This window comes from Mauremys mutica, chromosome 7 (assembly GCF_020497125.1).
Source record: "Mauremys mutica isolate MM-2020 ecotype Southern chromosome 7, ASM2049712v1, whole genome shotgun sequence".
Taxonomy (NCBI): Eukaryota; Metazoa; Chordata; order Testudines; family Geoemydidae; genus Mauremys; species Mauremys mutica.
Window position 1 is genome coordinate 87,112,551 of NC_059078.1, and position 23,091 is coordinate 87,135,641.

At 49.8% G+C, this 23,091-nt stretch overlaps 1 protein-coding gene across 21 annotated transcripts in view; it reads right to left on the reverse strand.

Annotated features, from left to right (window-relative positions):
- Nucleotides 1–23,091, reverse strand: part of CDH23 (cadherin related 23) — a 529,883-nt gene that overhangs the window by 35,372 nt on the left and 471,420 nt on the right. For 20 of the 21 annotated variants that reach the window (XM_045025474.1, XM_045025468.1, XM_045025448.1 and 17 more), the window contains 5 exons: nt 10,714–10,935; nt 10,493–10,612; nt 6,927–7,107; nt 4,375–4,508; nt 2,802–3,011 (listed from right to left, as the gene is read on the reverse strand). In XM_045025474.1, coding sequence (XP_044881409.1) covers nt 2,802–3,011; nt 4,375–4,508; nt 6,927–7,107; nt 10,493–10,612; nt 10,714–10,935 — 867 coding nt within the window. Of the gene's footprint in view, nt 1–2,801; nt 3,012–4,374; nt 4,509–6,926; nt 7,108–10,492; nt 10,613–10,713; nt 10,936–16,300; nt 16,320–23,091 lie in introns of those variants that run through there. The other variant, XM_045025469.1, reaches the window with a different exon arrangement.

Sequence of the window (23,091 nt, forward strand, 5' to 3'; positions counted from 1 at the left end):
AGCCCCTTTAAATCGCCGCTGGAGCCCCACTGCTGCTACCCCAGGCCTCCAGCAGCAGGGCTCCAGAGACAATTTAAAGGGCCCTGGAGGGTAGCAGCAGCTAGAGCCCTGGGCCCTTTAAATCGCCCCATTTAAATTGCCCCCGAACCCCAGGGCTCCCGGCCACCTCTGCAGCTGGGAGCTCAGGGGGTGATTTAAACAGCTTGGGGCTCCTAGCTGCTGCTACCACAGCCCTAGCCCCGGGCCCTTTAAATCCTGATTTAAAGAGCCTGTGATTTAAAGGCTCCGCCTCTTCCGGTGGAGGCCACACCCCTCATCAGGATTCCAGAGTACCGGCAAGTCCTTTACGTTACTTTCACCCCTGAATGGGACAAAACACCACACCCAGAAGGTGTGTGGGCTACACTCACACCTGTTTCTTTTTTACCTTGACCTCTTGAAAGTAAGGGAGTTGGTGAGCAAAGGCTTGAGACTGACTTTCACTCAGTGCAGGGGACTGTGCACGTTATCTGCACCAATTTGCACTGGAGCACAACAAACTGGTGCTTCCTGCTTTGCACTGCACAAGAATTGGCATGTTTTAAACATTAACAAGCTACAGATTACAGGCATAGTGTGCACTGCATGCCAGTCATCACATGCTGTGGCTGGAGAGAGGGACAACTCTCTGACACAGCCCTCCATCTCTTAATTATTTATAACAAGAATATTTAAGGGACATACCACATAATAATGCCTTCCAAAATAGGGAACGGACTGTTGCTCTAGACGAGTGATTCTCAACCTTTCCAGATTACTGTACCCCTTTCAGGAGTCTGATTTGCTTCATGTACCCCAATTTTCACCTCGCTTAAAAACTCAGACTTTGGCTTCAGTCCTATGTAGCGAGGCTCAGGCTATGGATTTCTGCCCTGGGCCCCAGCAAGTCCAAAGCTGGCTCTGGTGACCCCATTAAAACGAAATCATGGTTTGAGAACCACTGATATAGTATATAGAACAGTATAAACAGGTCATTGTCTGTATGAAATGTAAGGCCATGTCTACACTAGCAGTTATGTCAGCAAAACTTTTGTATAAGCACTCACGTGCACAGTGCTATGTCGGCGGGAGACACTCTCCAGCTGACATAGCAACTGCCACTCGTTGAGCTGGTTTTATTATCTTTACGGGAGAGCTCTCTCCGGTGTCAGTATAGCTGTGCCGCTGTAAGCTTGTAAGTGTAGACGTGGCCTTCGTTTGTACTGACTTTGCTAGTGCTTTTTATGTGCCTGTTGTAAAACTAGACAAATATCTGGATGAGTGGATGTACCCCTTGGAAGACCTCTGCGTGCCCCAGGGGTACACATCCCCCTGGTTGAGGATCACTACTCTAGACCACACCCTTCCCTCCCTGCAGAACAATTCCCCAAAAGAACATCAGTATGAAAATGCCCAAAGGGGGGAGAGGAAGCATGTACCAACCACGGTAACAGTAACAACACACACAATCAGGGCAAGGCCTGACCACAGAGAAACTTACTGCGTGAAAATTCAAACCTGGCATGGTCATTTAGGGCTAGGGTTGCCAACAGTCCCTTATTTCTTCATCTCCGTACAAAGAGATTGGGAGTTGCTAAGTGCTGCAAAAAGCAGCAAGAAATACCCCTGGCAAATGCAGGTGAGTACTGCTCATTATTAATAATATCGAGAGGAGGGGTGGATCAGGGGTGCTAAGAAGAAAATCCCTTATTTTTGAAATATAATGTTGGCAACCCTATTTAGGGCCAAATTTTCCAAGCAGCCCATCATTCAGGATACCTCAGTTGTTGGTGTTAAGGCATGGTTTTCCCAAGGCAACGAGCACCCACAATTCTAGCTTCAGTCAGTGCAAGTGGTAGTGTTCAGTATCTCTGAAAATACGGCTCTATTGGGACCCAAAAGTCGAGTGTTTCATGAAAATGTTGGCCTTGTTACCATTCACAAACATACAGTTCCACTTTTGCATGTGCGTTATTTACAATGGGCGAGATTCCAGCTAGTCTTGTGTGGGTGTGGAACAGGGGGTAGACAGAGCAAAGAGCAGTTTTCCCCATCCCTTGCTGCTGCTCCAGTCACACTAGAGGGTGCAGGACAGTGTGAGTGTCCAGCACCACTGCTGGCAGTAGATTTCTGCTCCTGAGAGGGGCAATGGTGAAGCCATGGTACACCAAACCTCTGTGCACACTGGCCAGCACAGCTGGACTGGTATGGAGGGGAGCATGCATTTTGCCTTTTCAAAAGGTGACACAGCTCCAGCTCTGGTGTACACTCCTCTTGCGGAATTTCAGTTGAGTCAGCCAGAATTCCTCCAGAGAGTCCCACTGACTGCTGTGGCCTGACCATGTGGCAAGTCACTTAGAGACTCAATGTGGCCCACGTACTGAGCCTGTGGAGCTCCGGGTTCTCCGCTTCTCACCCATAGCTGGTTCTTCTCCTCAGTTTGGCATGGGGTTCGTGCTGTGCAGAATCAAGCTCTGAATGAACTGCCGGTGTATCATGTAGGTAACATGTAGGTCTGCATGATTTGGGTTGGTACATGGTTCTCTAGCCAATGCATGGCAGTATCTGCATGTAGAACACATCTGCATCTCTATTCTGTATGCAGTTATGTTTGCACCGCTGCGTGTAGGGCATATGTCACAGCATGTGGGAACACCTGTCACTGTATGTAGCAAATAAAGCCCTCTGCATAGTGCATGTTTGTACTCATACCTAGTGTGGGAAGGCCTATACACAGTCACATGAGTCGCTACGTGTAGAAGGAATGAGATCAGGATACTTACAGTGCCATTGATGTAAAAGGTGTTTTCTGCATTGCCGGCTGTTATGTTAAAGGTCAGGAGACCGTTCCGCCCACTGTCGGCATCATGGGCAAGAATACGGGTCACAAAGCTGGAGATGGGGGTGTTCTCGCTGAGTGTGAGATTCATCGGCAGGTTGAGGAGCACAGGATCATTATCGTTAATGTCCAGAACACACACTCCCACCATGACCTGAAATATGGAGAAGAGGATTCTGGGTAGCAAGGCAAACACCAACTGCATTCAATGTCTCCTCACGTTTTGAATTCCTGAATGGACTCTCACTCTTCTTCCATATCACATTCAAGCTTTGTGATTCCTTCCATGTAGCCTCATATGCTAGGAATTTGCTACATGACCTGCCATGATCTCCTCCCCCACCTGCTTCAAGTCACTCCTTAACACACAAGGACAGTGAGAGAAAATGGAATACACAAATAAATAAAAATCATGGAATTTACAAGGAATGTGCTAACCCCACCACTCAGTCATTGCGGTAGCATTTCCCCTTAGCCCTTTCGCTAGTTAGATTGCAAGATCTTCGGATCAGCGACGTTGCCTGCATACAGATGATCCCCGACTTACACAAGCGTTCTGTTCCGGAACGCCTTGCATAAGTCGAATTTTGCATAAGTTGGGAACGTATACCCAACAATTACGCAAAAAAAACCAAACCCAAAAATGAAAAAAAAACCCAAAACACCTTATGGAACGTATGGAACTTTTTCCGTAAGTGCGGATTTGCATAAGTCGGGTTTACGTAACCTGGGGAGTGTCTGTATTTATCTATTTTTGCCTAGTACATGGAGGGCATTCAACAAATAATGATAAATCTGCTTCTCATCCATTTCAAAGCATCCATAACTCTACCCCACCAACATCTCTGCACTTATCTCTTTCAAAACTCTCCCATCCCAGACTCTGTCTAAGCTTCTCTCCTGATAGCTTCCTTCCTCTCCTTCACATACTCCTGGACTGTGGCTGAGGACCCTGGGATTTGGCCTAATGATAAATAATAGAAACAGCAGAGCACCAAAGGCTAAACCTAAATAGGAATAGAGTAATCAAGTGGTGAGCCCAGCTCTATAAATGTGACCTCCTGAGCCCCGCTTGGGACAGGACATGTCTCCTATTATGTGGGAAGAGGGGTGTCCTGCAATGCAATAACCAGACTGATGCCATAATTATGAAGCTACTGGTATGCCCTGAAATCACAAGCCTCAACAACCTCTAGTTCACTAACTAGTGGGCTTCCTGTGCCCAATTTCAGTATATGCCAGCACTTTTTCAGGTGACATAGGTTAGAGGAGGAAGAACATCTTCAAGCTCCAATTTGAGGCCTAGTGGAGAAAAAGAAAGGGGTGGTGGTTGTCACCTGACAGGAAAAGAATGGAAAAGGTGAGGGGGGGGAAGGAGAGAGAGGAGAGAGGATCAGGGATTCCTTTTTCTTCTCTGTCCCCTCACTTTTCCCATTTGGTGTACAAAGCATGCTGGGAGTGAGACATGTCAGGGAGGCCCCACTATCCCAGCCTCATGACCTCCCAACAGGACTCACTGTGGAGCTGAGAGGAGGTGTCCCCCTATCCTTGGCAGCAATGGTGAGATTATAGAATGCAATGTTTTCTCGATCTAGCTCGGCATCCTTCCGAACTCGCAGCTCCCCCTCCACCGGAGAGATCACAAATTCTCCTATAAGAGAGGGGGTGGGGGGAGAAAAAGGGGTCAGGATATTTTCCAAAGGAGGTTTGCTAGCACCAAGCAGTGAGGAATGAGGAACTCACATCAGGTTAAAAAGGCAAGACCTTGCATTGGCTTCTTAAGTGGGAGTGGGTAGGGCTCTGGGGCATGTTGCTCCCTTGATTGTCACCAGTGAATTTAGGCTCTGGCCATGAAAGTGTTTCAACAACACATGTAAAGTCGAGTTGGGTCTGTGGAATTAAAGAAAATATTGCCTCCCTTGTCCTATTTTATTTCAGTCAACTAAAGTGTTAATAAAGGGGAGAGGGTCACTTTCCAGCAACCTCCTATCCACACTGAGCTCTGCAGGCAGCCAGCAGACACCATACTCTTTCCCCAAATGGTCACCTTGGGCAGTGGTTACTGCTGTGACTCTCTCCAGATAGTGAACCTGATTGTGGGAGTGGCTGGGCACTCTGATGTGCTAGGTACCCCCATCCAGGACTTGTGAATATACTGGGGTGAGCAAGAGGTGTAAATACCAGTTTGCTGAACCTTTCATGAATCAAAGCCGTTTGTGTGACAATGGCTTAGTTACTGTGTCCTTATGTAGAGGACATTTCCAAAAAGATTTGCAGTGGCACAATCATCGCCTCTCAGGGCAAACGTACTGTACCCAGGTTATTTAGGAGGCTCTGAAATGCGGGCCAGCTGGCACTTGGGCTGTCCTTCCTTCCAGAAACCTGACTTAAGTAACCATGAAAATGGTGGTGTAAATCTATTCCCTGATGTTTGTTAGTACCTATCGCTGCGCACATAGTCTGCCTTGATTAGGAGTCTGTTCTGAGCAACGGCCCAGGACTGGGATACCAGGGGTCCTGTAGTTCTGGTGTGAGGTGTATTGGCAGAACTCTGTATATCTGTGGGAAGCCTGCACAAAGGCAGAATGCAACAGACCTGGCCAGAGCCAGGGCTAACAGACTCATTTTCCATAAGATTTTTGAAATTCAGTCCCTCTAATGACAAATCAAAAACTCTCCTGTCCTTCTTTAACACCCTAGTGGCTGAATGACAAATGAGCCCAAAGACTGAGTGAAATGTTTCTTTCCTCCTTAGATGTGGCGGTATGTGATGTTGGTGCTAGAGACTGAGAGGTGGGGATCTCAGATTGTTGCTCTGCAAAGCACAGCCAGAACTCCTGCATGAGCTCCAGCAGCACAGTGACTCTCAGTGGACTAGAACTGTGTGTTGTACGACGTGGTGAATAGATCCTGCTGTGTGTGTGTAGTTCAAAGTGTTGTCTTTTTTTTTCCTTTTAAAACAGCTTCCATGCTCCTCTGGGATTTCTCCAAAGCCCCTCCCTAGCTGGTGCCCCTCTTTTTGTTCCCTGGATAAACCCAAGCCCAAGTCCCCGATGAATAGGCAATAACAGGTTGAAATGGTTCCTCACAGAGCGGATGCTTCTCGTAACAGGATTTCCTGATGTAGAAACTCCAATTTCTCAGACAAACAAGTTGAGAAGATAGTTTTTTAAATGCTTCCTGAACTTTCCTAAACCACTGCAGCATTTTCCACTCTCTCCCCAGCTCTCTGAAAGGTTTGTGTTTAAAAAAAACAAACATATATATATATTTTGAATGAAGTTGCTAGTGTGCGGCTCTCTCTTTCCAGGGCAATGGGGTCATCTGAACGAGGAGGGGAAAGAAATCATAGATGCTTTCGCCTATTCCACTTGGTCTGGTATGGATCTCAAGGAAAAGACATTCTTCTTTACACCCTCCCTCTGCCTGCACCTGTCCACACAAAGCTGTGATCTGGACCTTCAGCCTGACCCCCTTTATTCAATGATCAGATTGTACAGCTGGACTTTCTATTGGTCTTATTCATGGAGTTGGGCCTGTGTCTGAGCATATAGGTGCAGGTTCAGTGGACAAGAGAGAGTGTATGTGCAGAGAGGTGTTTGTTAGCAAATAGCTGTGTATACACATGGAGCTGTGTGAGTGGACATAGGGATATACACACATGGGCATGTGCACCAAGAAGTGTGTATATGCATTTCATTTACTTACAGGCATTTCTACAGCACTTATCACTGAAGTAGCTCAGCACTTCACACATAATAATAATGTCCCCCTCACAATACCCCTGGGAAGTAGGGAAATGTTATTCATTTATACACTGAGGCAAGGACACTTGAAGCGACCTGCCTAAGGAAGTCTGAAGCAGAGCCAGGAATCGAATCCAGACAGTTTCTGAGTACCAGTCCTGCCCCCTACCCACAAGACCATCCTTCCTCATCAACCTGTACTTCCCTGTTTGTGCATATGTGGGCAAGAGGTAGTGCACAGGCATGTGTGTTTGATGGGTGTGGGAGCAATCCAAAGGAATCCTAGATATTAGCTTCTGCTTCTCCTCCCCATCCCAACTCACCAAGAGGGTCCCCTCCTATGATGCTGTACTCCACTTGTCCACTAGGCCCTGAGTCCCCATCATGGGCCAGGAAAGTCCACACCCTTGGGCCAGGCTGACCTTCTGTGATATCAAAGGGTCCCTCATAGGCTCTTGGAAAAGTAGGCTGGTTGTCATTGATATCATTCAGGTTCACCAACACCTGCAGTTAAGACAAGAATGTATACAGTAACGGAGAAACCATGGAGAACAGTGGAAACAGAGCCCACCTTTTTTCCTCAGTCCCAGCCAGTGGTATCTAATATCCTAGTTAGAGGGTGTGAAGCAGGCACCATGACAGAGGAGTCAGGGAACATTCTTTCCCAGATTGTTTTCTTAGACTAAAGTGGTGGCATCTCCTTTGTCATCTCACTTTATTAAAAGGCCTCTGTATGTTTGTTTAAAACATTCCAACGTGTCTAGGTCGTATTCAATCTGAAGCATAAGCAAAATGCTTCCTGATTTGCTGTTTTCAGAACATACTGACCAAGAAGACAGCAAATTATCTTCCTCTTTCTGGTTTACTGAATTCTCCAAAATTCCGTAAAGTCACTAAGTTTCAAATTAACATGCTGGTTTGACCCTGAGCATACTGGTCATATTATGGCTGTGTTCTTAGCCAAATTAAATATAGTATGAGGAAAACACAGTTTGTATGGGTAGGCAAAGAATCTGCGGAGCCCACAGATTTGTGATGTCCCTGAAGCTTTTGCTGTATTAGCAAAGTCCAAGTAAATCACTGCCCTGCTGTCTGATTGGCACTGCAGCCTGACAAGCTGAGGGAAAAACAGCACCAGCCTCCTTCTGTCATGTTATTCTGGTACTTTAAAAACAGACACCACCACTCCATTCTAAATGCTGGAGCAAATTAAAGCAAAAATCAGATGGTTTACATGTTTTCTGCAGCACATACAGATACAAAGCTGGAGAAACTGACTACCTGAGTTATGTTGAAAAATGGATGGGCAATGTGGAATCCTAGGCCTTGCACACAGACAGTAACAATATTAAAAAACTTCTCTGACCACAGCAATCATCAGCTTGATGTGGAAGACCAGGTCCCCCTATGAGTTTGCATGCTGCTGTCTTTTTAGTAGTCCGTTGCTTTACTTCTCCTTTATGTATCATACACTCAAGAGTTGTTTCTAGCATTGTGCAAACCTTAAAACCTCCGGAGTTTGGGTACTTATCCAAAACAAACCGAAAGGCATGGATATTTTGCTGAAGCATATCACACTATGTGAATCTCTTGGTGCTGTGTGTTTCTTTTTCCTGACTAGATGAGTTATTTTTATTATTCTTATTTACTAATGTTACAGCAATGTCTATGGGCCTCAGCCAAGATCAGCCCCCATTGTGCTCAGTGGTATAGCAAGAGGGAGTTTCTGCCATGAAGAGCTTACAGACAAGACTTGCAAAGGATTGCAGAAAGGAAGTATTATTATCCCTGTTTGATTTTTTTTTTAAACACAGATGGCCAATGCACAGAGAGATTAGGTGGCTTGTCTATGATCACACAGAGAGCCTGTAGGCAGGGCTGGTAGTTGAGCCCAGATTTCCCTAGTCTCAGGCCAGTGCCTTCACCACAAGCCTGCCCTTCTTCTTACAATCAGGTTTCTCATGCAAAAGTTCAAGGTAACAAATCTGAGATTCACTTTCTACAAATATTTAGCAAAGAATACACTTAAAATTCACTGTTGGCACAAACCTTCTTGCCAGTTTTTCCCATTGCTATTATTTATTATTGTGATTTATTACTTCTATTGTGGTAGCACTTAGGAGCCATAGTCATGGATCAGGACTGTGCTAGGCACTGTACAAAGACAAAGCAAAATGATGGCCTCTGGCCCAAACAGCTTATAATGTAACTATATATTGAAATATAAACAAACAGATATTCCAATTGCACATGGTGAAAACAGCGATGAGGCCAGTTTAAGAATTATGGCTGAAGGTCGGGGGAGATGTGATATCATTCTAGACACAGAGAGATGTTTCCATTTGGCTCCTTGAGTTTTGTTTTCAATTGCAAATGAATGTTGGATGGACTATTCCAGCGGTTCTCAAACTATGTGGCAGGCCTCCTAAGGGAGGAATAGGAATGTGTCAAGGGAGGCATGAGCTCTGTGCTATAATTTTTTTTAATTGTTTTAAAGAACTCTGGCTTCAGCCCCGGGTGGCTGGGGATTGTGCAGAAGGGCTGTGCATATCTGGGAGGCGGGGATCAAGGGGACAGCTGGAGCCCCACTGCCCAAGCTTGGGCTTTCCTCTCTCCTCCCAACAATCCTTCACCTGGAGGTGGCGGGGCTCCAGCTGTCAGTCCTCGGGTGGCAGCAGCAGTGTAGAAGTAAGGGTGGCAATGGGGCACTAAGTCTGCTGTGAAAAGCAATATTGACGAATATCAATTTTCACATCTCTTACTTCTGCGCTGCTGCTGGTGCAGCGCTACCTTCAGAGCTGGGCGCCCAGCCAGCAACCGCTGCTCTCTCGTCTGCCTTCAGAGCTGGGTGGCAGCATATGTACTTGTGGGGGCAGGGTGTAAACGACTACAGACACAAAGAAGGGGGGGGGGCACAAACAAATAAGATCTATTCAACTCCAGTAAAGAAACAGTCTCACCATAAGTTGCCCCTTTATACGCTCACCTTGACAACCATGTCCAATTCTGGCCAATAAGGATATAGCACAAATGGAAATGATCCAGAGAAAGGCAACAAGCAGTTGGAGGCCTGGACAGACTTTCACATGGGGAGATTAGAAGGAATGGGAATGGCAGGTTTAGAAAGGAGATGAATAAAAAGGTGACTTGATAGAGGTACGTAAAGTAACATGGCAGATAGGGGCTCTGCTATTTCTCCTCCCCCAATACAAGAATAAGGGGACACCCAAAGAAAAGAAAAGGGGCAATTTAAAAAGGATCAGAGGAAATAGTTTTTTTTCTAAACACAATAACACACAAATGATCAGGTTAATTAGACATGTAAAAAAACACTTCCTTTCATCAAGGAAACACAGCAGCTGTTTAACAGGACACAACAATCCTGCACAACAGCTTAGATCAGGAAGTGATGGAGAATGAAGCTGTTAGTTGAAAAGTCAGGGGGAATGTTGATGGATATAACCAGGGGCTACAAAGTAATATGGGTGGGGGATAATATTAGAAAATGTGGGGTGCTCTGATGACGGGTCAGAACTGGCTCATGTCTCAGCCCATTTATTCAGTGTGAATCTGCTGCTCCTTTTGGGGATAGAGGGGAATCATCACAATGAACTCGCCCCCTTCCTGTTCATGTCCATATTTTGCAACAACATTGTGGATAATAGTGTGCAGCTGCCACACATTGTTGAGCAAGGACTACTAGACAAAATGACCTAATCACCCCAGATGTGTAGAACTATTTGCATTCCATAGAAGGGGGATATGAAACTTCTCAAAGGGGCACTACTGCACAGAATGTTGCAAGTCCCACCCCTCCAGCTTCCCACAACACCCCTCTCTCTAATGGTTTAGAGTATTGTGGAACAGTGCTCCTATAGCAGCTACATACCGTTGTAGTGGTTGTGAGACGGCGTGATGGGATTGGGCACTCGTCTGTGGCAGTGACAACCAGGGTGTAGCGTCCATGGCTGATCTCATAGTCCAGCTCCTTCACAGTGCAGATCTGCCCCTGAAAAGACACACAAGAGTGGTGGGTTGTCTAGTGTGAGGGAAACTAACCAAACAAACGGGAGAAATAGGGTAACAGCTTGAAGACATGAAGTTACTAACTGTGGTGCTGTTTATGTGAAAGGTGCCCAGGATATTCCCCTCTGCGATGGCGTATGAAACTGTGCCGTTGGGCCCTTCATCCCGATCCAGTGCCTTGATGGTAATGAGGGTGGCGTTGAGGGTGGCTGGGCCCTCATCCAGTGTGACTTCATACTGCTGTTGCTGGAACACTGGAGCATTATCATTCTCATCCAGAATAGTGACACACACTGTGGTAGTGGCCTGTGGGCAAAGAACTAACGCAGTGAGCGTCATGTGCTAAAAGAAATGTACAAGTCCTGGCTGCAGATCAATGATCTGGCTAGAGTGGGGTTGGTGGTGCAATGATCACAGGGTGGAGAATTATTCTAGAGATAATAATAGTACATGTGAATTATTGCCAACAAAAAACGATGCTTTTTATATCTGTTGCACTTTTCATCTGAGGATCTCAAAGCACCTTACAAACAATAGATAAGCATTTAACAAATCAGTGAACCGAGGCCCACAGAGGCTAAGTGACATGCCTGTTGTCGCATGGACCTTGCCTCGTTTTGTTTCTTCAACTGTTTCACTATTGTTGGTAGCAACACTGGGAGTTGTAGTGGAGACTCGCTGGTGTCTAACCCTGCTCAGAACAGGCCTACAGGACACAGTGGTTAAAAAGGAGGTGCTGTTCTGCACCAGAGCTTCTATTGTTGTTACCAGTGATGGCAGCAACAATAGATAGAAAAAAGAAGTCTAATGTTGGCACTGCCAGAGTGAATCAGGGGAAGAGCTGGAAATAGGATGATGGATTTCCAGTCACATGATCTAACCACTAAGCCACACTTGTCCACTGTTTAAGCAGTGTTCTTAAGACTCTTGAAACTTTTAATAAACAGTGCCCAAGTGTCTGGAAATTTTTATTGCACAGTCTTTGTGGTCAGCGAATCACTGTAAGTTCTTCCAGTCACATCTCAATGGTAGATGATAACTGAAGTACACAAGGACGGTCAGGATAAGAACTGTAAATCCATCAAAGTCGTCTTAATTATGCCCTTTCCTCTTTTAACAGGAGAAACATTTGACAAATGGCAAATGCACCGTAAGTCACACAGAGATGAATTTCTCTTATCCCAGTGGCTGGTGATGGACAAGAACATTTCTCAGGTGGGACACTTGGCAGGGTGGCTGACTTCTCCCTATGTCTCAATGGAATGCTCCTGTCCTCACCGACCCTGTCTCTGAGCAAGAGCAGAAGGCTGGAGAAATATTTTTACTCTGTCTTGTCACCTGCCACAGGAAATTTCACTCTGTAAGAAAGGCATGAAAGCGGAACGTGCCAATCTCACCCTGGCACAGGTCGATGATAGGGTGGGTGCAGTGACATTAGCACCCCAGCTGTGCATGTGACACAGGAAAGAGTTAGGGTAAATTAAAACGGGACAGTTGTGGGTCCCTCTGACCAGATTTTAGTTGCAAAAAACACTTGGCTTTGTGCTAAATCTCTCCCTAATCAGAAGCCTCTTGTCCCTCAGGGAATAGTTTTCACAACAGCTCTGCAAAAATGTTGCAACAAAACCTCAAACCACACAATAGTCAGGTGGTTTCCTCTTTCCATTACAGACTCAAAATACGGGGCAAGTGAGTTGGAGAGTTTCTCTACAGGGTCATACACTTCATTGGTTATGCACACCAAGCTGGCAGGCAGCGGGAGGGGCAGGAACACAGTCTCTACTCAATAACCTGTTGCAGTTTTACAGGTCACTGCCACTAAACCTACATTTTATTGTGAAGATATCTCAACCACTCCTTCTCGTCTCTTTGTTCTTTCATCAGGTTTATAAACAGCTTCCCCTTGACAGTGCCTGTCTTGTGCTGCAGGCAGAGGAGCTCTGTGACTAAGGACTTGTCTACACTTACCAGAGGATCGATGCTGTGGCGATCGATGCATTGGCGATCGAATTAGCAGGTCCAGTGAAGACCCGCTAAATTGACCGCTAATCGCTCTCCCTTGGACTCCTGTACTCCACCTGATCGAGAAGAGTAAGAGGAGTTGACCGGAGAGCATCTCCCATCAATGTCGTGTAGTGTGGACCCCGCAGTAAATAGATCTAAGCTACATCAATTTGAGTTATGCTATTCACGTAACTCAAATTGCATAGCTTAGATCGACTTTCCCCTGTAGCGTAGACAAGGCCTCAGCCAGTCATTACTCTCTTCCTCCAGTGACCCTAATGCTACACAAACACTAACCTTAACCGCCAACCCTACTGCCTGCCTTGGTCACTTCTCCTCTTGACAGTGCCCATTCGGTGCTGTAGCCAGATAGGCACTGTTTAGATTAACCTAACACGTTTTGACCAGGAATAGGTAAATGATCTTGCCTGAGCTAGCCATTGTGTGGAGAAAGTCACAGTGCAAATCTCCAGACAATATTGCTTCTGATCAGAAGCAGCCCCTGCCATTCCAGTCCTGACCTGCTATATATCCCCAACTCCCTCAAAGCACCTCGGACCTGACCTGTACTGTCATTTGCTGACTCATTTCAACCAAATGGGATCAAAGTATGCAAAGTAACTGGAAGGAGTGAGAGACAAGTAGGTCTGATGCCATAGAGTTCCTCTGCCCAGACCCATCAATGACAGTGTGTGGAAAACAGACTTTTCTGCTCTTCCGGTTTTCTGACTTGTCACCAAAATCAAAGAGATTCTTCCCACTGATGCCTAGAGCATTCCCTGGCATTTTAGAGTTGACTCATCCCTAGTCTTTTAAAGTTACTGCATTACAGACAGACAGACAAAGGGAGAAACGCCAAGGAATTAAGTGTTATGCTCCACTTTGCTTGGCCAATTAGCTTCGCTAACCTTGTTTGATCCTTGGGCCCAGTTTCTAGGTAACTCCAGCTGATTAATTTAGTCACAATTTGGACATGAAACAAGTGGAATTCATCAATTTTGGCTATATTTTACTTTGAGATTTTGAGCTTGTTTGAACCTGCAATTCAAAATGAAACTCAGACAACAGATGGGGAAGTTGCAAACTTAAGTGGATCAAAATCAAATGTTTTCTTGACACGCTGTGAAGCAAAAGCAGTGAGTGCAAAACTTTCACTCTGTGAAGGCCCTTTTTACTCTACAAAAATGGAACAATAACTGGGTCAGGGGAAAAACAGCAGGGCCCCTCAGAGAGATCACTTTATCTTACTCCAAATACTTAAACAGAAAGAGGACATTAGGTTTAAAAAAAAAAAGTGAAAATGTGACTTGCATATGCAACAATGTGCAAAGAAGGCAGTTGCCCCAATCTCCACCTTGTACGATGACGTGGGAACTGAAGCCACAGCCTGTAATAATATAGCTTTTATCTGATGGATAAGTCAACATGTGGAATACAAAAATTCTAATAAAAGATAAGGATTTAGGATGCTCTGTCCTTTGAAGCAGAGATTTGCTCTGCCTGTGTAAGGCTCTTCACAAGGGCACCTCATGATCAGTCTAAAGAAAAAACAAACAAACAAACATTCCAAACATACCAACCAACCCAGCAGATCAGGATCCCAGGCGGAGCTGGGAGGATGGTGCTTCCTGTTATGAGTACTTTTCTACCATTGGGGGATGATATATAGAAATAGTTATTTGAGGGGAGAATTAGGTTATAAAGTGCTGCGCACTGGCACACATTGACTGTGCAGCTACTGTTTTCAGACAGCTAAAGAGAAACATTACAGAACACTTGGAGTGGGAGAAAAGAAATTGAGCCCCTCTGAACCTCACAACATCTACAGTATATACAATCATAACTCAAGTTATCTACAGCGAAGCGGGGATACTGTATGTGGCTGGACAAGGGGATGTCCAGGGGGTGGGATTTCGTGGGGACTCTGTTCTGAGCAGCGGCGTGGTAAGGGGGCCAGGCCGGGGGGGTTGGATATGGGCCAGAGGGTCTTGGGGGCAGTCAGGGGATGGGGAATGGAGGTGTTGGATAGGGCGTGGGAGTCACAGGGGGCCTGTCAGGGGAGGGGGGTGCAGCTAGGGGTTGGGGCAGTCAGGGGACAGGGAGCTGGATAGTTGGTGGGGTCCTGGGGGTGATTAGGGGGCGGGGTGGGGTCTCTGGAGGGGGTGGTCAGAGGATAAGGAGAAGGGGTGGTTGGATGGGTCAGGGGTTCGGGGGGGCCTGTGGGGGGCAGGGGTGTGGAGAGGGGTCAGGGAAGTCAGGGGACAGGGAGCAGGGGGGATTGGATGGGTCAGGGGTTCTGGGGGTCCTGTCAGGGGGCAGGGAGCAGTTGGATAGGCATGGGAGTCCCGGGAGTCTGTCTGGGGGCAGGGGTGTGGATAAGGGTCGGGACAGTCTCAGGACAGGTAGGGGGTAGGGTCCTAGGGAGGCAGTTACAGTGCGGGGGGGTGTGTCTCAGGAGAGGGCAGTCAGGGGACAAGGAGCAGGGAGGCTTAGATGGGGCTGGGTTCCTGGGGGGCAGCTAGGGGCAGGGTCCCAGGCAGGGACAGCTCTAGGTATTTTGCCGCCCCAAGCACGGCAGGCAGGCTACCTTCGGCAGCTTGCCTGCAGGAGGTCCCCGGTCCCGCGAATTCGGCGGCATGCCTGTGGGACGTCCACCGAAACCATGGGACCAGCAGACCCTCCGCAGGCATGCCGCCGAAGGCAACCTGCCTGCCGCCCTTGCGGCGACCGGCAGAGTGCCCCCCGTGGCTTGCCGCCCCAGGCACGCGCTTGGCGTGCTGGTGCCTGAAGCCGCCCCTGGTCCCAGGAGGGGGCAGTCAGGGGACAAGGAGCAGGGGGGGTTGGAGGTTCTGAGGGGGGCAGTCAGGAAGTGGGAAGTGGGAGGGAGTGGATGGGGGAGGGGTGAGGGCAGGACTCCCTGGGTGCACAGCCTAATGAAATGTGCTGCGCACGCCTATGAGTGGGACACTGTTACAAGTAGTGAGGTTGGAGGAGAAGGAAGGGGAGGTTGATTAGTCAAGGTTCATTTGCTGTTGCATATATTTTCCCATTCCTGCTTGCCATCTCAAACTATGCACGAGTTAGACCCATTCTCAGTAGGGTACAAGATTTCCCTCCAGGCAAAACACAAGGGACAGGATTCGTTATATGCCTCCCCACTAGCATCTTGGCACAGTTTCATTCCAAATGCATTTAGAAGCTTGCCTGGCATGGGGGAGGGTCTCTCCTTTACCACTCACCAGTTCACCATGTCACACAGCCCAGTCATATCTCCTAAACAGAGCAGGGTGACACCTGCATTATAACATCACCCACAATCACCACTATGGGCCTGCCTTTGGAATAGTGCCATATGATGCATTACAGTGCAATGAGACAACATCAGTATTGCAATGCTGCACTCAGAGTCTTTGCCCAATGTCTCCTGCCAGCACCTCCATTGACTTTCATAGTCCAGCTCTCCTGACCCACATTTCAAATTACTCTTTCCTTTTTCTGCCTTCTACCATCCTTTCTTCATATGTTCTGAGATGCTCTTTCCCAAGAAGGCAAACTATTTTCTCTCATTCTCTGAAGGTTGGTTCTGTTGGGATCTGTACTGAGGTGGAATGGCCTCATTCCAGCGCACAGCAAGCTAACTCACCCTGTTGGGCTCAGCTAAACTTACCTCTTCCTCCTCACAGGAAGTGCAGGGGTGTAGCAGGGTGGTCACCCACTCCCATAGGCGGCAGGTTTGTAAAATTTTTGGTGGGGCCCAAAATGGTGGTGCCCCCCCCCCACACTCCCGCCGTGTAAGCCGATACAAAATGAAGCTACAACGCGTCAGTGCCACAAGATTACAAGGTTGGAGAAGGGGTAGAGGGTTCCAGGGGCCAGTCAAGGGACAAGGAGCAGGGGGGGTTGGATGGGGCAGAGGTTCGGAGGGGCAGTCAGGGGACAGGCAGCAATTGGATAGGCATGGGAGTCCAGGGGGTTTATCAGGGGACAGGTAGGGGGTGGGGTCCTGGGGGGAAGTTGGGTGGGGTCTCAGGAGGGGGCAGTTGGGGACAAGGAGAAGGGAGGCTTAGATAGGGGGTGGGGTCCCAAGGGGCAGTTAGGGGCAGTTGTCTCGGGAGTGGGTAACGGGGGACAAGGACCAGTGGTGCTTAGATAGGGGGTGGGGTCCTGGGGGGCAGGGTTCTGGGGAGGGGGCAATCAGCGGCCAGGGCCTGGGATTCAAAGGGCTCTGAGCTGCTGGCAGCCGCGGGGAGCCCTGAGCCCTTTAAATCCCAGCCGCGGCGGCTGGGATTTAAAGGGCTCTGGGCTCCCCGTGGTTGCAGGCAGCCCAAAGCCCTCTGATTCCCAGCTGCGGCTGAGATTTAAAAGGCTCTGGGCTCCCCGCCGCACCGGGCAGCCCAGAGCCCTCTGATTCCCGTCCGCGGCTGGGATTTAAAGGGCTCTGGGCTCCCCGCGGTTGCAGGCAGCCCAGAGCCCTCTGATTCCCAGCCGTGGCTGGGATTTAAAGGGCTCTGGGCTCCCCGCGGTTGCAGGCAGCCCAGAGCCCTCTGATTCCCGGCCGCGGCTGGGATTTAAAAGGCTCTGGGCTCCCCGCCGCAGCGGGCAGCCCAGAGCCCTCTGATTCCCCTCCGCAGCTGGGATTTAAAAGGCTCTGGGCTCCCCGCAGCAGCGAGCAGCCCAGAGCCCTCTGATTCCCAGCCGCGGCTGAGATTTAAAGGGCTCTGGGCTCCCCGCGGTTGCAGGCAGCCCAGAGCCCTCTGATTCCTGGCCGCGGCTGGGATTTAAAGGGCTCTGGGCTCCCCGCTGCTGCCGGCAGCCCAGAGCCCTCTGATTCCCGGCCGCGGCTGGGATTTAAAGGGCTCTGGGCTCCCCGCGGTTGCAGGCAGCCCAGAGCCCTCTGATTCCCTGCCGTGGCTGGGATTTAAAAGGCTCTGGGCTCCCCGCCGCAGCGAGCAGCCCAGAGCCCTCTGATTCCCAGCCGCGGCTGAGATTTAAAGGGCTCTGGGCTCCCCGCGGTTGCAGGCAGCCCAGAGCCCTCTGATTCCCGTCTGCGGCTGGGATTTAAAGGGGCAAAACCTAGCTCCAAATATTGGTGGAGCAGAGCCCCTGATTTTGAATATTCCTGGGGCTTTAGCTCCACGAGCCCATATAAGTTGGCGCCCATGCCCACTCCTGCCCTGAAGGGCTTGAAATCATTCCTGGGAGAGGGCTGAGGCTGCGAAAGGGCTGCTGGCAGGAAAAGCAGCAAGCCTCGGCTGGTTGGGGAACCAGCCACAGATGCGGCCATGCCCCAATCAGGGCCCAGCTGGCCCTTATAAGAGGGCAGTGGGCCAGGAGCAAAGAGACACTTCCTCTCTAGCCTTTTGAGAGGGAGGGACCTGGCTGCTGAGCAGGGTACCTAGACTGGAGCCAGGCAGGGGAAAAGCCAGAGGAGCTGGGGAGCTCCAGCCTGGAAAACTCCCAGGCTGCAGGCCTTGCTAAAGGCCGAGAAGGTACTGGGGTTGCAGAGGGGCAGCCCAAGGGTAGGCAGAGGCAGCTGGTCCAAACCCCCCTTGCCAGTAATGAGTGGCATTTATCACTGCAGTCTGCCCTAGGGAACAGGGGCTAGGTGATGACTGGCAGTGGCCATAGACTGAGGCGAGGTGGGGATAGAAGGTGGGGGTTCCTCGGGGCGGGGAGACCCAGATCTGTGAGAGTACAGCCAAGGGGCAGCACCCCGGCCTGAAAGGGGCACCGGGGTCCAGGAGGGACTCAGGCCCAGCGGTAAGTGGGACACTGGCCTGCAGAGGGCGTTCCAGAGGCTGGAAATGCTAATTCCCTGGATGACCAGCAGGAGGCACCAGAGGGGTGACTCCCGCTGTTACAAGGAGGCAGTGCAGGAAGTATAAGAGCAGGGCCCTGCAGCTCCGTTGGAGCCAGACCATGTAAAGAGCCAGACATCCTTCCAAGGGAACTGAACCTCCAGTGGAGCCCATGACTGGCTGTGGCGGGTGATGAGGAAGGCCAGCTGCTGCCCCAGAAGACAGAGAGACTCAGAGAGGAAATGGAGAATCAACTACATGGTGCAAAGACGAGGAGCCAGGCCCCCATGGCTGCAAAGCAGCCCCACCAGACAATGGTAGGAAGGATCCCAGGGAAACGAGGCAATGCCTCAGCTCTGTGGGTGCAAGGCAGCAACTCCATGCTTCCCTGTCTACCCTGTGATGGGATCACCCATCACTTCTAGGGCCCTGGGCTGGGACCTGGTGGAACAGGGTGGGCCCGGGTCTCCCACCCCTGGCCCCACACTTGGGGCTGAATGAGCACTAACCCCTAGACTCTTAGGCCTGAGCCATTGACTGCTATTTGCTTAGCCCTTTCTCAGGAGGCCTTGGCCATTGACTGATTATTTGTGTAGCCTTCAGTTCCCAAGAGCTAGCAACAGCAACAGGCAGTCCAGCTCCAGCAGCAACAGCAGCTCCTTCAACAGCTGGGCAACCAACAGTAACAGCTGATTTGGGAATTGGGGGCCCACTCCAGGCACCAGTGAAGGAAGCAGGGGCGGCAGTCCGTCGGTTGTTGGGGCGGCACATCCGGGTCTGCGGTGGCACTTCGGCGGCAGGTCCTTTAGTCCCTCGCTTCCTCTTTGCCAGTACTTAGGCGGCAACTCAATCGCTCCGATTCAGTCTTCGGCAGCAATTTGGTGGCGGGGCCTTCACTCCCTCTCTTCCTCTTCGGCGGCAGCTCAATCGGGTTTTTCTTTTTCTTTTTTTTTTTTCTTCTTCGCTGCTTGGGGTGGCAAAAAAGCTGGAGCCGGCCCTGCCCAGCATCAAGATTAACTGCAGCAATGCCTGCAATAGATCACAGCCATGCTGCCGGCCCCTGTGACACCAGGCCCCATGGGAAAGGCAATCCCGGCAGCCCTTCCTGCTCTTCTGTGTCTGACGATGACCAGGAGGCCTTTCTGGTCACATTTGAGTGGGTTGCCTCAGTGGCACAGTGGCTCCTTGAACAGTGGGCCACTCTCCTAGCACCATACTTGACAGGCAACTGAAAAGCATGATCCTCACCACCTTTGACATTACATCCGATACATTCTGGCAACATTTCTGGGGAGACACACTGGGGGCTAGACTGCACATGGTCATGCAGCAGCTGAAGGACACCTGGTGGTGGTGGCTCTAGCCCAAGCAGCACACCAGGGTCGAGGTCACCAAATGGGTGGTCCTTGAGCAATTAATCACATCCTACCACCACAAGGAAGGGCATTGGTCCTCTGCTTTCAGCTGGAGATCCTGAGCAAAGTGGTTATCTTAATGGAAAACTGTGTGGCCACTGAAAGCCCAGTCTGCCCTTGCTCTCAGAACCCAACCCACAGACTTTGTGGCCAAAAGAGGAACCACCACCAAATCAAGGAACTTCCCAAGCTGTTGGCCGAGATTGAGTGAGAGTCATACCAACAGGATCCCAGGTATTGGTGGTGGTCACCTGGAGCATCAAGAAGGGCCACAGGATCCACTGATCTAGTGAGGGAAACCCAGATGTCTGGAAGCCCGACCTTCTTGACAAGTCCCAGAGACTGGCCTAAGCGGTCAGAAATGGGCTGATATTTCACCTGCAGCTACCTCGGCCATCTCTGCCAAGAGTGCACCGTGATGGACTGTGACTTCGGGCAAGTCTGGACCAGGGAGGCTCGTGCTTGGAAACAGTCCTCCAGCAAACTGATGAGCCCTGTGGAAATTGACGAGGTACGGGTCCCCATGCTCATGGTCTTGGGCTGCAGAGACTTGTCCGACGAGGCCTCATCACCACCCCAAATCTGCAGTGGGAAGTCATCTGCTTACAAGGTATCTGCGGGGATGTGAAGCTGTACCCCAGTGCCAGGGCCACCATGACCATCAACGGTGTGACCAGAACCATGACAGTTGGTCTGGCCTCGAGACTGGCCTACCTGGTCATCCTCGTCAGGGGCTGGACAGGATTTATGAAGATTCTATGCACTGAGAACCTCGAGCCAGGCAAACTGAAGTCCACATTCAAGTGGGACCTCCTCAAAGAAACAGGAGAGACATCCAGTAATCCAAACACGGACATCGGGGGAGCCTGGAATGGTAAGCTTGACAGCCCTGACAAGAAGGCAGGCCCTGTTTACCAGCATGGGGAGCATCCACCAAACTCGAGCACTGACTTTGGCTGAGATCAGTCAGAAGACCCTATGCTGAGCTGGGAGTATGAGCAACTGGCCAGCATAAATGGGAGGGTCATGGAGCCCGAATGAGCAATGCAGTACCCTTAGACTGAGCTAAAAGGGGACTGTCTATACCAAGTGGACCACGACCCGCAGATGCAAGAGGCCCAGACCCAGCTGGTAGTCCCCTGATGCCACAGGCAAACTGTCATGAGGCTCACCCATAACGTCCCCGCTGCTGGGCATTTGGGCCACAAAAGGCTGTTGGCCCAAATTTTGGCCTGTTTTTTTTGGCCAGGAATCCATTGGGAAGTCAAAGACTTTTGCAGCTCCTGCCCACAGTGCCAGCTTGTCACTCCACAGGGAGCACCGAAGGCTCTGCTTCTCCCACTACCCATGGTGGGGGCTCCCTTTGAGACACTCGCCGGAAGTGGAGGGAATCCTCGAGAGGAGCATGGCCAGTTTCAGGTACATTCTGATGATCCTGGACTATGCTACCTGCTTCCCTGAAGCAATCCCACTCTGTAATACCACAGCCCGGACCATTGCTGTGGAGATATTCAAGGTCTTTGCTTGAGTGGGCCTTCCTTGAGAAATCTTGACAGATCAGGGGATGAACTTCACATGAAAGCTGCTTAAACAAGTCTGCAACCTGTTGGGCATTGAGATGACTTGGATGTCTGTTTATCACCCTCAGATAAGCAGTCGAATGTTCAACTGAACCCTCAAGGGCATGCTTTGGAGATTCTCCCCAAGGGAGCTCCACTACAGGGACCAGCTCATCCCCACTCTGCTACTCGCAAGCCAGGGAGTTCCCCAATTTTTAACCAAGCGCTCTTCATTTGAGCTGCTTTATGGGAGGCAGCCGTGGGGAATCCTGAACCTGGCGGGTGAGAACTGGGAGCAGGCACCTTCTCTGTCGCAAGGTCTCCTGCAGTATGTCCTGACAGTGGGACTGACTTGAGAAGGTGGGGGAATCTCCACAATGCACAGAAGTCACGGGAGCAAGCTTACAACCAGGAAGCTTGGGGAAAGGGCCTTTGAGCCCAGAGATAGGGTTCTCCTGTTGCTCCTCTCTGAAAAGTCAAAACTGCTTGCCTGAGAGCAGGGGCCCTACAATGTTATCCTCCAAGTGGGGCCTGTTAACTACGAAATTTGGGAGCCAGACAAGAGAAAAAACGACAGATTTATCATTTGAAACACTGATGTGATCAAGAGGGGTTGCTGATTGCCCAATATAGCCCTGAGCCAGAGTTGGGCCTACAGGCCCCAGTCCTGACAGACTTTGAGGAACCCCAAAATTGGTGACACCCTGATTCCCAAACAAAGGAAGCAAGTCAGGAGTCTATTAAAAGCATTCCCCAAGACCTTATGGCTTGGCCAGGACAAACCACTCTCGACAGCATGTGATCCTGAGAACCCCGGGGGAGATCGTCTGAGAGAACACTCAGCCCCTGCTGTGGTGAATGTGAGAGATGGTGGAGAAAGAGGTCTGAACAATGGTAGAACTGAGGGTGATTGAGGACTCCCAGAGTGAGTGGCATAGCTCCAGTGTTCTGGTCCCTCAGGTTCTGTAGAGACTTTAGAAGGGTGAATACCCTATCAAAGTTTGATGCACACCCGATGCCCCAAGTCAATGAATTTCTTGACTGGCTCAGCAAATCTTGCTAGGCCCTCACAAAAGGGTACTGGCACATTCCGCTGGATCCAGCCTCCAAGAAGAAGACAGACTTTGCCATCCCAGTGAGACTATACCAATTTACCAGGATGCCCTTCTGGCTCCATGGGGCTCCCTCCACCTTCCAGTAGTTTATGGACCACATTTTATGGCCCCATGGCACCTATGCCACCATCTACTTGGACAACGTGGTCATGTATAGCAGTAACTGGGAGGACCATCTCAACAAGTGGTGGCCAACCTTCAAGCCTTACACACAGCTGGACTCATGGTGAATCCCAGCAAATGCAAACTAGGCTGGGAGGAGGCCACCTATCTAGGATACATTCTGGAGCGTGGTGAAGTCCACCCCTTGTGGGTAAAGTCCAGGCCCTTCAGACCTATCCACTGCTGCAACCAGAAAAATTCCTGGGGTTGGTGGGCTATTACTGCCGCTTTGTCCCCAACTTCTCATTGATCCTAGCCCCCTTGACAGAACTTCTGAAGGACAGCCCTGACGAGTTTGCTGGACAGAAGACTGCGCTCAAGCCTTCCAGGCACTTAAAGACCTCCTGTGACAACCCATGCTGTTCAGCACTGACTTCTCTCAAGAGTTTGTCCTTCAAACCAATGCATC